This window comes from Dipodomys ordii, unplaced genomic scaffold (genome assembly GCF_000151885.1).
Source record: "Dipodomys ordii isolate 6190 unplaced genomic scaffold, Dord_2.0 Scaffold23, whole genome shotgun sequence".
NCBI lineage: Eukaryota > Metazoa > Chordata > Mammalia > Rodentia > Heteromyidae > Dipodomys > Dipodomys ordii.
The window spans coordinates 7,840,033-7,851,500 of NW_012267239.1; the positions used below are offsets into that span (position 1 = coordinate 7,840,033).

General features: G+C 47.3%; 1 protein-coding gene across 1 annotated transcript; it reads right to left on the bottom strand.

The window, feature by feature from the left end:
• Window positions 1-1,560: 1,560 nt before the first annotated feature.
• On the bottom strand, window positions 1,561-4,388 carry Dynll1 (dynein, light chain, LC8-type 1). Its single transcript, XM_013014318.1, has 3 exons — window positions 4,228-4,388; window positions 3,846-3,983; window positions 1,561-1,989 (listed from the first exon to the last, which is right to left on the bottom strand). The coding sequence occupies exons 2-3, from the start codon at window positions 3,975-3,977 to the stop codon at window positions 1,852-1,854; spliced, it is 270 nt and encodes an 89-aa protein (XP_012869772.1). The 5' UTR covers window positions 3,978-3,983; window positions 4,228-4,388; the 3' UTR covers window positions 1,561-1,851.
• Window positions 4,389-11,468: the final 7,080 nt, after the last annotated feature.

An 11,468-nucleotide genomic window follows, 5' to 3' on the forward strand; every position in this document is an offset into this window, starting at 1 on the left:
GAACCCTTTGATGGCAATTTAGTTGCCTTTTTCTTCTGTCTTTTATAGCTTTCCTCCCTGCTCCCCACCCCAGCTGAGGACTTAACTCAAGACCTTGCATTTGTCAGGCAAATGCTCTTCCACTGACCTAAATCCCCAACCCCTAATGGGCAATTTAAAGCAACTTCAATTCACATTTGTTAACTTTCCTACTAGTTAAAAGCATAACTGGGAACTTGTGGCTCACACCTGTAATCATTACTCATTACTCAGGAGGCTAAAATCTTGAGGATTAGTTGAGTGAGCCTGGGTTTTGGGGGGGGGGATAAGGGGCAGTATAGGGTATGGATTCCACCCAGGGTCTTGCACTTATTAAGCAGGTATTCTATTCATTGATTCACACCTCCAGCCCTTTTCATGTCCCCCACAACCCCCCTCCCCCAGTCATGGGGCCTGGTCTCTAGGCCTGGGCACTGTCCCTCAGCTTTTCAGCTCAAGGCTAGCGCTCTACCACTTAAGCCACAGCGCCACTTCTGGCTTTTTCTGCTTATGTGGTGCTGAGAATTGAACCCAGGGTCTCATGCTTGCAAGGCAAGCACTCTACCACTGAGCCATCTTTCCAGCCCTCATGGTTATTTTTGAGGTAGGGCTTGTGTCCTGCCTAGGTGCATGCTGGGATGATTTTAGACTATCATAGCTGGGATGACAGGCTTACACCACCACAAACAATTTCTTCCACTGAAGTTTTGCAAACTTCTGATTTTGAACAGGATGAGTGGAATTGAAGATAAAAGACCAAATTGGGGTAGGAATGTGGTTCATTGAAATGCTTGGTATGAGCAATTCCCATGACTGAATTAGCCTTATGAGCTGGATGGTGGCAGAAGCATGTAATCTTCATTTGGAAGGCTATGGCAGGATCGTTACCGGATAACCTGAACTACACAGAAAGACCATGTCTTAAAAAGATCACTGAAAGCCGGGCGCTGGTGGCTCACGCCTGTAATCCTAGCTACTCAGGAGGCTGAGATCTGAGGATCGCGGTTCAAAGCCAGCCTGGGCAGGAGAGACCGTGAGACTCCTATCTCCAATAAACCACCAGAAAACCGGAAGTGGCGCTGTGGCTCAAGTGGTAGAATGCTCGCCTTGAGCTGAAGGACAGCGTCCAGGCCCAGAGTTCAAGCCCCATGACCGACAAAAAAAAAAAAAAAAGATCACTGAAATGGTCACACAAAAACAACTTGGAAGCCAGGTGCTGGTGGCTCCAGCCTGTAATCCTATCTACTCATGAGGTAGAGATCTGAAGATTGCAGTTCAACGGGCAGGAAGGTCCTTTTTGAGACTATTCTCTCCAATTAACCACCAGAAAACCAAAGTGGTGCTGTGGCTCAAGTGGTAGAACTCACCTTCAGCTGAAGAGCTCAGGGACAGCGTCCAGAGTTCAAACCCCATAACCAACACAGACATAGATACACAGACACACAAAACAACTTGGAGGACTCACCCCAACAACTTAAGTCACCCATCAATTGACAGAGCTTGATTCGGCTGGTTATTTGAAGGAAATGAAGTTCACACAGATACATGTCCAACAGATTTTTATTTTTTAAAGGAATGAATTAAGAAAAAAAAAAAAACCAAGGGGCACAGAAGTATGGAATAGAAAATAAATACAAACGTAAGCTGTTTTACTAATTGTTTTATAATCACAACAAACTAGTACAGAGAATGCCCTGTACAAAACACAATAAAGGTTCCAAGATTGAGGTGTTTCCTTAGCAAGGCTGAAGATTTCAGTCTCTGATATTTGGAATTTAGGCTGCAGTCCTTGTTTTTGGATGGATCACTGGGTGTGTGGCACAGTCCATGCTTTTAACCAGATTTGAACAGAAGGATGGCCACCTGACCCAGATAGAAGTAGATGAAGTGTTTGGTTTCATGTGTCACATAACTACCGAAGTTTCTCCCCACGATGCAGTGCCAGGTGGGGTTGTACTTCTTGTCAAACTCCTGGAGAAGAAAAAAAAAATTGTAGAAGAATTAACTAAAAGAGTTAACTTCAGGAAGCCACAGCCTGCATGGGAAAAAGGAAAAATACTGGCATCTGCAATTGCTTACAATGAAAGATTGTTCCCCAGCTCCAAATCGCCTACATAGTCCATTGAGGCAAACATACTTGCAGTTTGAGCTAAGACAGAAATGGAGACTGAGGAGATAAGAGGTATAAAGGACAGCCTCAAAGACAGGGCACTTTGTGATCATGATAATTACACCTTCCTACCTTATTCAGTAATATTCTCTGACAGCAGGTGACAAACAGTTATGGTTTATCTTGTTCTGGATAAAGAGAGCTAAACAATCCTCCCTTATTTGCCATGCACCCCAAAATTGAAGAAAATGGCAAAAACTTGGCCCATTCCTTACCATGAAGATCTCAACTGCCCTATTGCACTACTGAGAATAAGACTTCCTAAGAACAAAGCCTTAATTAGGGCTGGGAAGGTGGTTCAGTGGTAGAGTGCTTGCCTTGCATGCATGAGGCCCTGGGTTTGGTTCCTCAGCACCACATAAGCAGAAAAAGCCAGAAGTGGCATTGTGGCTCAAGTGGTCGAGCTCTAGCCTTGAGCTGAAGAGCTGAGGGATGGTGCCCAGGCCCAGAGTTCAAGCCCCACAACTGATCCAAAAAAAAAAAAAGCCTTAATTAGTATTTAAACCAGCAACAACCCATCAATATTTAGATTTAAGGGGACAGACAAGACCTTTAAGCAACACCAGTACTCCTGTAAAAATAATGCTGGAAGCAGACTGACAGCTACCTGGCCAAACATTATCCTTTTTAAATAGTAGTCCTTTCCGTATCCATGCTAATGGTGCTTGGTGTTGAAAGTTAGCAGATTACAGGAACAACTTTTCTATTTTTCCCACTGAGGGGTACTGACTGGGATTAGAAAACTTGCTTGAACTTTACCAGGTGAATGTGTAGGGAAGAATCAAAGATAATTTGTTAAAAGCTCTTTTTAAAAGGACCATTTTTCTTTCAAGCGGGATGCATGAACTGTGTCAAAAAAACAAACCCGGGTGCCGGTGGCATAAGCCTGTAATCTTGGCTACTCGGGAGGCTGAAGTCTGAGAATTGCGGTTCGAAGCCAGCTCGGGCAGGTACAAGTCCGTCATCTCAAACTGACTTGGAGCTGTGGCTCAAGAGGTAGAGCAACCAGCCTTGAATGAGCAGGAAGGGGCAGCGTCCAGGCTAGAGTTCAAGCCCCACGACTGACACCTTCCCCGCCCCCAACCTTTTTTGTTTCCATGTCATTCTCCGTCGTTGGTCCTCCCGTCCTCACCGGGGCCACCCCCCAGCTTAGGCCGCCAGTTTGCTGCTCTTTCCAGCGAGCAGAGCTCAAGTTGGCAATCCTGCCAGGTCTCTACAAACTGTCACTTACCAGATCCCCGACCCCTCCGCCCCGCGGCCCGCGGGGAAGGCTGGCGAGGTCTCCCGGGCCCCGCGGGAGACGCCCACGCCGCTCCCCGCCCCCCCCCACCCCGGAACACGCAGATGGATCCTCGGCGCAGGAACCTACACAAGGGGGGAACCGCTCGTTGCTCCCATCTTGGAAACCGTTGCTAGGTGGCGCTTTCCCCCATAGAGCTCGGTTTAAAAAAAAAAAAAAAAAACTTCGAGCGCAGAAGGGGTCAGCGCTTCCCGAGAGAAGCGCACAACTCACTGCGCGACCTTTCTAGAAAACCTCTATGGCGCACAACCGCCCCCCTCGCCCTACCTCAAGAATCTGGACTGGGGGGGGGGCCGGGGCCGCAGGGTCGGGATGGGAGGGGAGAGAACTTGACGCCGCCCCCCGCCCGCGCCTCACCTTCTTGATGTGGGCCGCAATGTCCTTCTCTATGTTGTATTTCTCCAGCGCCTGGGTAGCGCACTCCACCGAGTCCTGTTGCATCTCTTCCGACATGTCCGCATTTTTGATCACCGCCTTTCGGTCGCACATGGTTACCTGAGGTGGGGGGGGGAGGCGAGGCCCGGGGCCGAGGCGTGAGGAGAGGGGTCCGGCCCGGCGCCGCCTCCCCACCACCCCCTCCCCGGACCCGCGCCATCTCCGGACGCCGCCCCCCCCCCACTTCAGAGATAGTGCGAAACCCCGCGGACCGCACAACTGGACGAAGGCGGGGGAGGGAGCCAGGCCCGACCAGCGTAGACCCCCCCCGCCCCAACTCCCACCCCACCCCCGAGGCCCTCACCGGGTGGGCAGGGGCCGCCCGACTTCAACGGTCTCCGGAGGGAGCTGGCGTGCCTCAAGGTGAGGGAGAGATACGGCCGCTACCGAAGCCGTGGCGCATCTAAGCAGCCCCACGCCAGCCGCCGCCGCCTAGTGCCTAAGCCCCGCCCTGCCCCGTGCGCCACGCCCCCTCCGCCCGTCTCTATTGGCTTAGCGCAGCCCCCGGGATCATTCTATTGGCCTATGGATTCAATGGTTCCCTCAGGATCTTTCTCCTGCATTTTGTTGCGGACCATAATGCACCGCTCACGGCGTCTGTTGCCCCGGCAATGGGCCGCACGCGTCTAGGCCCACACCCAGAAGGTGGAGCCTGGACTGGGTCGTGAGGCCCACCCTGCTGTCTGCTGCGGCTGCGAAACGAGCTTTCCGCCCAAGGCAAGGAAACTGATTCCAAATCTACTGAGGCTTTTCCCGGGGTGTGCTCCGAACCACAGACTCAGGATGAGCCGGTCCTCCCCGAACACCTCTCGCCCACACCGGGAAAGGAAGATTTACCAACCCGACTGGTGACCGCTCCCTTTACAGAGGTGTGAAGCAGGGCCAGCTGCATTCGTCACCGGAAGAGTCTCAGGCTTGGCTTAATGTTCTGCTGTCTTTATCTTATTTTATTGACAGAATTTGTTGTGTATTCCAGGCAACCCTGGAGCTCGCTCTGTAGCTGAGGTGGGTCTTGAACTCAAGACCCTCATGTGCTGGGATTCGTTTTTCAGAAAGCCGCCCGCCCACCCCTCACCCCCTTGCGTGTTTATTGTACCCTGGACCCTCTCTCTGGTCCAGGGTACAAGAGCTGGTCCTGCTCTGAAACCTTTGTATGGGTGGAGATATCCTCAAGATTGAAAGAGGGCTTAGGAAAGGAGAGTTTCCTTCTGATTTAAGCAGTTATTTTCAAGAATGGGAGTCATTCTGCCAGATTATGCAAAACTCAAAGGGAGTGGGGGCTCTAGGTACATTTAGGAACCTCAGGGTATGTAGGGAAGTCTGTTGGGTGTGAGAAAGTTTCTTGGTTGGGAACTTCTCTTGGGAGAAGGTATCCTGATGGACAAGAAGGTGGTCCTCAGGAGGAAAGCAAAAGAAAAAAATAGGGAGGATGGAGAGAAGACAAGAGAAGTGGCACTATGGCTCAAGTGGTAGAGTGCTAGCCTTGAACAAAAAGAAAGCTTAGGGACAGTGCCCAGACTCGGAGTTCAAGCCCCATGACTAACCAAAAAAAAAAAAAAAGAAGAAGAGAAAGAAGAAGAAAGGAAAGCAAAAAAGAACACTAGGATCTTGAGTTGAGGGTATAGCTCAGTGGTTCTTGTCTGGCTTATACTAAGCCTTGAGTTTATTCCCAGCACCACAAGATATAAAGCAACCACTGACAAGTCAGATGTAGATTTAAATTGCAGCATTGAATTCAGTTTGTTTGTTTTGATATGTGAAGCCAGACTAAGTGTAAAACAAAACCACTTCATAGGCTTGTGAAATAATCTGATGCTTTTTTTAAAGCTTCTTTTTATTAGTGCTAGTACTAGGGCTTGAACTCAGGGCTTCATACTTTGCTTAGCTTTTTCCACTTGTAGCTGGTACTCTACCATTTGAGCCACTTCTGATTTCATGTTTTAATAGTAATCTGTGGCACATAGTAAGTGCTCAATGAACCTCACATAATTACCAGTTTATGGAACTGTCCCAAGGGCCACAACCAAGGCTTTAAGCAATTAACCTTAATGCCTGTAATGGTTTTTTTTTTTTTTTTCCAGTGCTGGGGCTTGACTCAGGGTCCTGGGGCTTGACTCAGCCACAGCACCATTTCAGCTTTTTCTGTTTATGTAGTACTGAGGAATCTAACCCAGGGCTTCATGCATGCTAGGCAAGCACTCTACCACTAAGTCACACTCTCATCCCCCATCCCAAGGTTTTGTTGAGGCTAGGCTAGCAACTCTACCACTTAAGCCACAATGCCACTTTTCTGTTTATGTGGTACTGAGGAACCAAACCCAGGGCTTCATGCATGCTTAAGCAAGCATTTTACCACTAAGCATTCTACCACTAAGCCACATTCCCACTCCCCCCCCCCCCTGTGTGCCAGCCCCGTCCCATTTTTTTCATGCTGGTGTCCTCTTGATTTTTTTTTTTTTTTTGCCAGTCCTGGGACTTGAACTCAAGGCCCCGGGCACATTCCAGCACTTTACCACTAAGCCACCTTCCCAGTCCTGGGTCATCTACACTTATTAACCCAAGGTTCCTTCACCAATATGCCTAGAGGTACATAACTCCAAAGAGAAAAAGACAGGAAAAATGAAAACCTCAGACACAATTAATACATATCAATTAAATCAAATTGAAAAAGCTTTTTCCAACAAATAAGTACAATAAAAAGTAGGAGGACTTAATTTTCCTGTGTTATCAGGCATGAGAGAGAAGTAGGGTTGACAAGTGAGGCTGGGTTGGTGGCACTAAGATTCAAAATTATGAAATCTTATGATGTTAGAACACAAACTTTTTTTTTTTTGTGCCAATACTGGAGCTTGAACTCAGGGCCTACAGCATTTTCTGGGCTTTTCTTTTTTTTTTTTTGTCGGTCATGGGGCTTGAACTCTGGGCCTGGGCGCTGTCCCTCAGCTCTTCTGCTCAAGGCGAACACTCTACCACTTGAGCTACAGTGCCACTTCCTGTTTTCTAGTGATTTATTGGAGATAGGAGTCTCAGGGTCTTTCCTGCCCAGGCTGGCTTTGAACCGCTATCCTCAGATCTCAGCTTCCTGAGTAGCTAGGATTATAGACGTGAGCCACCGGCACCCGGCTTTGCTGGGCTTTTCTGCCCAAGGCAGAACTCTACTATTTGAGCCTGAGTCACACCTTCACTTTAGCTTTTTGCTTGTTAATCAGAGATAATTTGGGGGATTTTTCTGCATGGTTTGGCTTCTTTTTCATTTTATCTATTTAGTTATTTATTTATGGTTTGTTGTGGGGCCTGAACTCTGGGCCTGGGTGCTGTCCCTTAGCTCTGCATCTCAAGGCTAGTACTCTACCACTTGAGCCACAGTGCCACTTCTGGTTTTCTGTTTGCTAATTGGAGATAAGAGTCTCAGGAACTTTCCTGCATGGGCTGGCTTTAAACTGTGATCCTCAGATTTCAGCCTCCTTAGTAGGTATAAGCCACCAGTGCCCGGCTGGTCTGGCTTCTTTTGGACTTCAGATTTCAGTCTCCTGAGTAGGTAGGATTACAGGCCTGAACACTGGAAGCCCAGCCCAAACCTAATCAATACATACATACACACACACACAACACACACACACACACACACACACAATCTAAATAGGATGAGGATATAGTTATGTACTTTCTAATATAAATACATTTAACTAGATATTTATCCTTCTATGTCTATCTTTCCCCTTTGATCTGTGGCTTAGACAGCTTTTCCTGGTTTGAATAAAAGCTGGGAGGAATCTGGGTGCCCATGGCTCACACCTAGCTACTAAGGAGGCTGAGATCTGAGGATCTCGGTTCAAAGCCAGCCTGGGCAGGAGAGTCCATGAGACTCTTCAATTAACAACCAGAAAACTAAAAGTGGAGTTGTGGCTAAAAGTGATAGAGTGCTGTCCCTGAGCAGAAGAGTTCAGGGACAGTGCCCAGGCCCTGAATTCAAGCCCCACTACTGACCAAAAACAAACAACAGATTTAAGCAGATGAGGTAGCAATAGGAATTGTAGGTGTTTGCTGATAGCCACTTACAATCAAAGTTAGGACTTGCTATCATTGTCCCTGTTAGTCAAGTCGACTGTATCTGGGACCCCTTTCCTCTTGGCAATGCTGTTTCTTTTAGATTTCAGCTCAAAATGTCATCTTGTATGATACTCCTGTTTACTACCTTATTTATTCCTTTGGAATAACCATATCATGGATTTCATTCTTTTATCACTAATTTCTGCAGAATCCACTCAGTGGCTATGTAGTCATTCCATATGAAGTGGACAGCAAGTAGACAGATTATCAGAGAAAATTACTGGAAAATATTTAGATGCTTGAAGTATACTTAAAATAAGTTACAATCCCACACTCAAGAAGCTTGTAGTCAACAATAAACTAGTCCTTCTACTATCTTAGGTTTGGGCTTGTTTGAAGGGATCTTAAAATCTTGGGGGGGCTGGGAAGGTGGCTCAGTGGTAGAGCGCTTGCCTTGCATGCCTGAGGCCCTGGGTTCGATTCCTCAGTACCACATAAGCAAAAAGAAAAAAGCCAGAAGTGGTGCTGTGGCTCAAGTGGTAGAGTGCTAGCCTTGAGCTGAAGAGCTGAGGGACAGTGCCCAGGCCCAGAGTTCAGGGCCCACGACTGCCCCCCCCCAAAAAAAATCCTGGGGCCCAGGGCTGGGAAGGTGGCTCAGTGGCTGAGATCTGAGGATCGTGGTTCAAAGCCAGCTTAGGCAGAAAAAGTTCGTAAGGATCCTTTTTTTAATTTTTTTTATTTTTTGTCGGTCATGGAGCTTGAACTCTGGGCCTGAGCGCTGTCCCTCAGCTTAAGGCTCAAGGCTGGGCTTTATCACTTGAGCTACAGAGCCATTTCTGATTTTTGGTGGTTTATTGGAGAAAAGAGTTTCATGGACTTTCCTGCCCCAGCTGGCTTTGAACTGTGATCCTCAGATCTCAGCCTCCTGAGTAGTCAAGATTACAGGCGTGAGCCACCAGCACCCAGCATCATAAGGATTCTTATCTCCAATGTACCACCAGAAAATCAGAAACGCTGTGGCTCAAAGTGGTAGAGTGCTAGCATTAAGCAAAAATAGCACAAGGGCAATACCCAGGCCCCAAGTTCAAACCCCACAACTGAACAAAAACAAAAACAAAAACTGTCTTATAATATTTTTTGTGGGCTGGGAAGGCAGCTCAGTGGTAGAGTGCTTGCCTTGCATGCATGAGGCCCTGGGTACGATTCCTCAGCACCACATAAGCAGAAAAAGCCAGAAGTGGCGCTGTGGCTCAAGTGGTAGAATGCTAGCCTTGAGCTGAGGAGCTGAGGGATAGTGCCCAGGCCCAGAGTTCAGACCCCACGACTGGCCAAAAAAAAAAATTGTGTATGTCTGCCGGTCCCGGGGCTTGAACTCAGGACCTGAGCACTACCCCTGAACTTTTTTTTTTTTTTCCACTCAAGGTTAGTGCTCTACCACTTGAGCTACACCTATACTTCTGGCACTTTGGTGATTAGTGTTACAGACTTTCCAGCCTAAACTAGGATCCTCAGATTTCATCCTCTTGAGCAACTGCTATTACAGGTGTGAGCTACTAGGACATGAGTACACTATAAATTTTTTTTTTGTCGGTCCTGGGTCTTGAACTCTGGGCCAGAGTGCTGTCCCTGAGCTCTTCTGCTCAAGGCTAGCGCTCTACCACTTGAGCTACAGTGCCACTTCCAGTTTTCTGGTGGTTAATTGGAGATAAGAGTCTCAGATGTTGCTGCCTGGTCTGGCTTTGAACCGCAATCCTCAGATCTCAGCCTCCTAAGGTGTGAGCCACCAGCGCCTGGCTCACTACAATTTTACTAGCTTCGTTTTTTTTTTCCCTTCCTCTCCAATGGTCTCACAATGTTACAACCATCTCTTAATGTTCCCAGGCTAGCTTGGAACTTCTGGGCTCAAATGATTCTCCTGTTTCAGCCTCCTGAGTAACAGAAATTGGCTTTTAATAAGCTATTGCTTTTTTTTTTCTTCCTAGTACTGGCATTTGAACTCAGGACTTACTTGCTTTGCTGGCATTCTACTATTGGAGACTTACCTCCAGCCTGGGCTGTTAGTTGTTTAAATTTATTTACATATTTATTTGAGCTTGAACTCTGAGCTTTGTGCTTCTACTGGGCTTTTAAATTCAGGCTGGTGTTCTATCACTTGAGCTAGACACTCCTCTATTCTAGTTTTTTTGCTGGTTAATTGGAGATAAGAGACTCATGAGCTTTTGCCTGGGCTGACTTCAAACCTCAATCCTCAGAGCTCAGGCTCTTCAGTAGCTTGGATTATAAGTGTGTGCTGCCAAACACTATGCTCCTTAATAGCTTCTTAATAGTCTATCCATAATTTCTTAAACAATGTCAAGGTTTGATGCATAGGCTGATTCTAGCCTTTCACTACTGTATAATGCTTTGTTTTGGAGAATGTCCTTCAAAGATAAAAGTAACATTTGTTTTGTGCTATTCTCAAAAATGATAGATACTCATATAAAACTCTGAAGAATTCAAGACTGTGAGAAAGTATATTGTTGATATTCACATAATGCAAAGATAAGTGTTAAGGGGCTGGGAAGGTGGCTCGGTGGTAGAGTGCTTGCCTTGCAGGCATGAGGCCCTGGGTTCGATTCCTCAACACCAAATAAGCAGAAAAAGCCGGAAGTGGTGCTGTGGCTCAAGTGGTAGAGCACTGGCTTGGAGCTGAAGAGCTCAGGGACAGTGCCCACAGTGCCCAGGCCCAGAGTTCAAGCCCCAAAACCAAGGGGCGGGGAGAGAAGATAAGTGTGAAAATTACATTTTTGAGCCCGGCACCGGTGGCTCACACCTATAATCCTAGCTACTCAGGAGGCTGAGATCTGAGAATCACAGTTCAAAGCCAGCCCAGGCAGGAAAGTCCATAAGACTCTTATCTCAAATTTACCACCAGAAAAGTGGCACTGTGGCTCAAGTGGTAGAGTGTTAGCCTTGAGCTGAAGAGTTGAGGGACAGCGCCCAGGCCCAGAGTTCAAGCCCCATGACGGGATGAAAAAAAAAATTACATTTTTGGAGCTACATATATAATTCAGTTGCACAGCTTAGAATGTCAAAGGCCTGTGGCTGGGAAGGTGGCTCAGTGGTAGAGTGCTTGCCTTGCAGGTATGAGGCCCTGGGTTCGATTTCTCAGCACTGCATAAACTGAAAAAGCCAGAAGTGGCGCTGTGGCTCAAGTGCTAGAGCACTAACCTTGAGCTGAAGAGCTGAGAGACAGCGCCCAGGCCCAGTGTTCAAGCCCCATGACCAACAACAACAACAAAAAAGACTGTGAAAGGTCCTGGGTTCAATCCCAAATAACGTGCACGTGCACACACGTGCATGTGCATGCACACACACACACACACACACACACACACACACACACACCACATAATAAATTTAAATTTATTTTCTTCCTCTCTTGCATCATTCATTTCCCCTGACTTCCCATTGAGTGGAATATTCTTTTTAAAAACAATTCTACCTACTCAGCAG

Excerpts from the sequence above, each read along its gene's own strand:
- Dynll1 (XM_013014318.1), bottom strand. The coding sequence starts at position 3,977 with ATGTGCGACCGAAAGGCGGTGATCAAAAATGCGGACATGTCGGAAGAG. Across the intron at positions 1,990-3,845 it reads TTGCGGCCCACATCAAGAAG|GAGTTTGACAAGAAGTACAA; the intron begins GTGAGGCGCGGG and ends TTTCTTCTCCAG.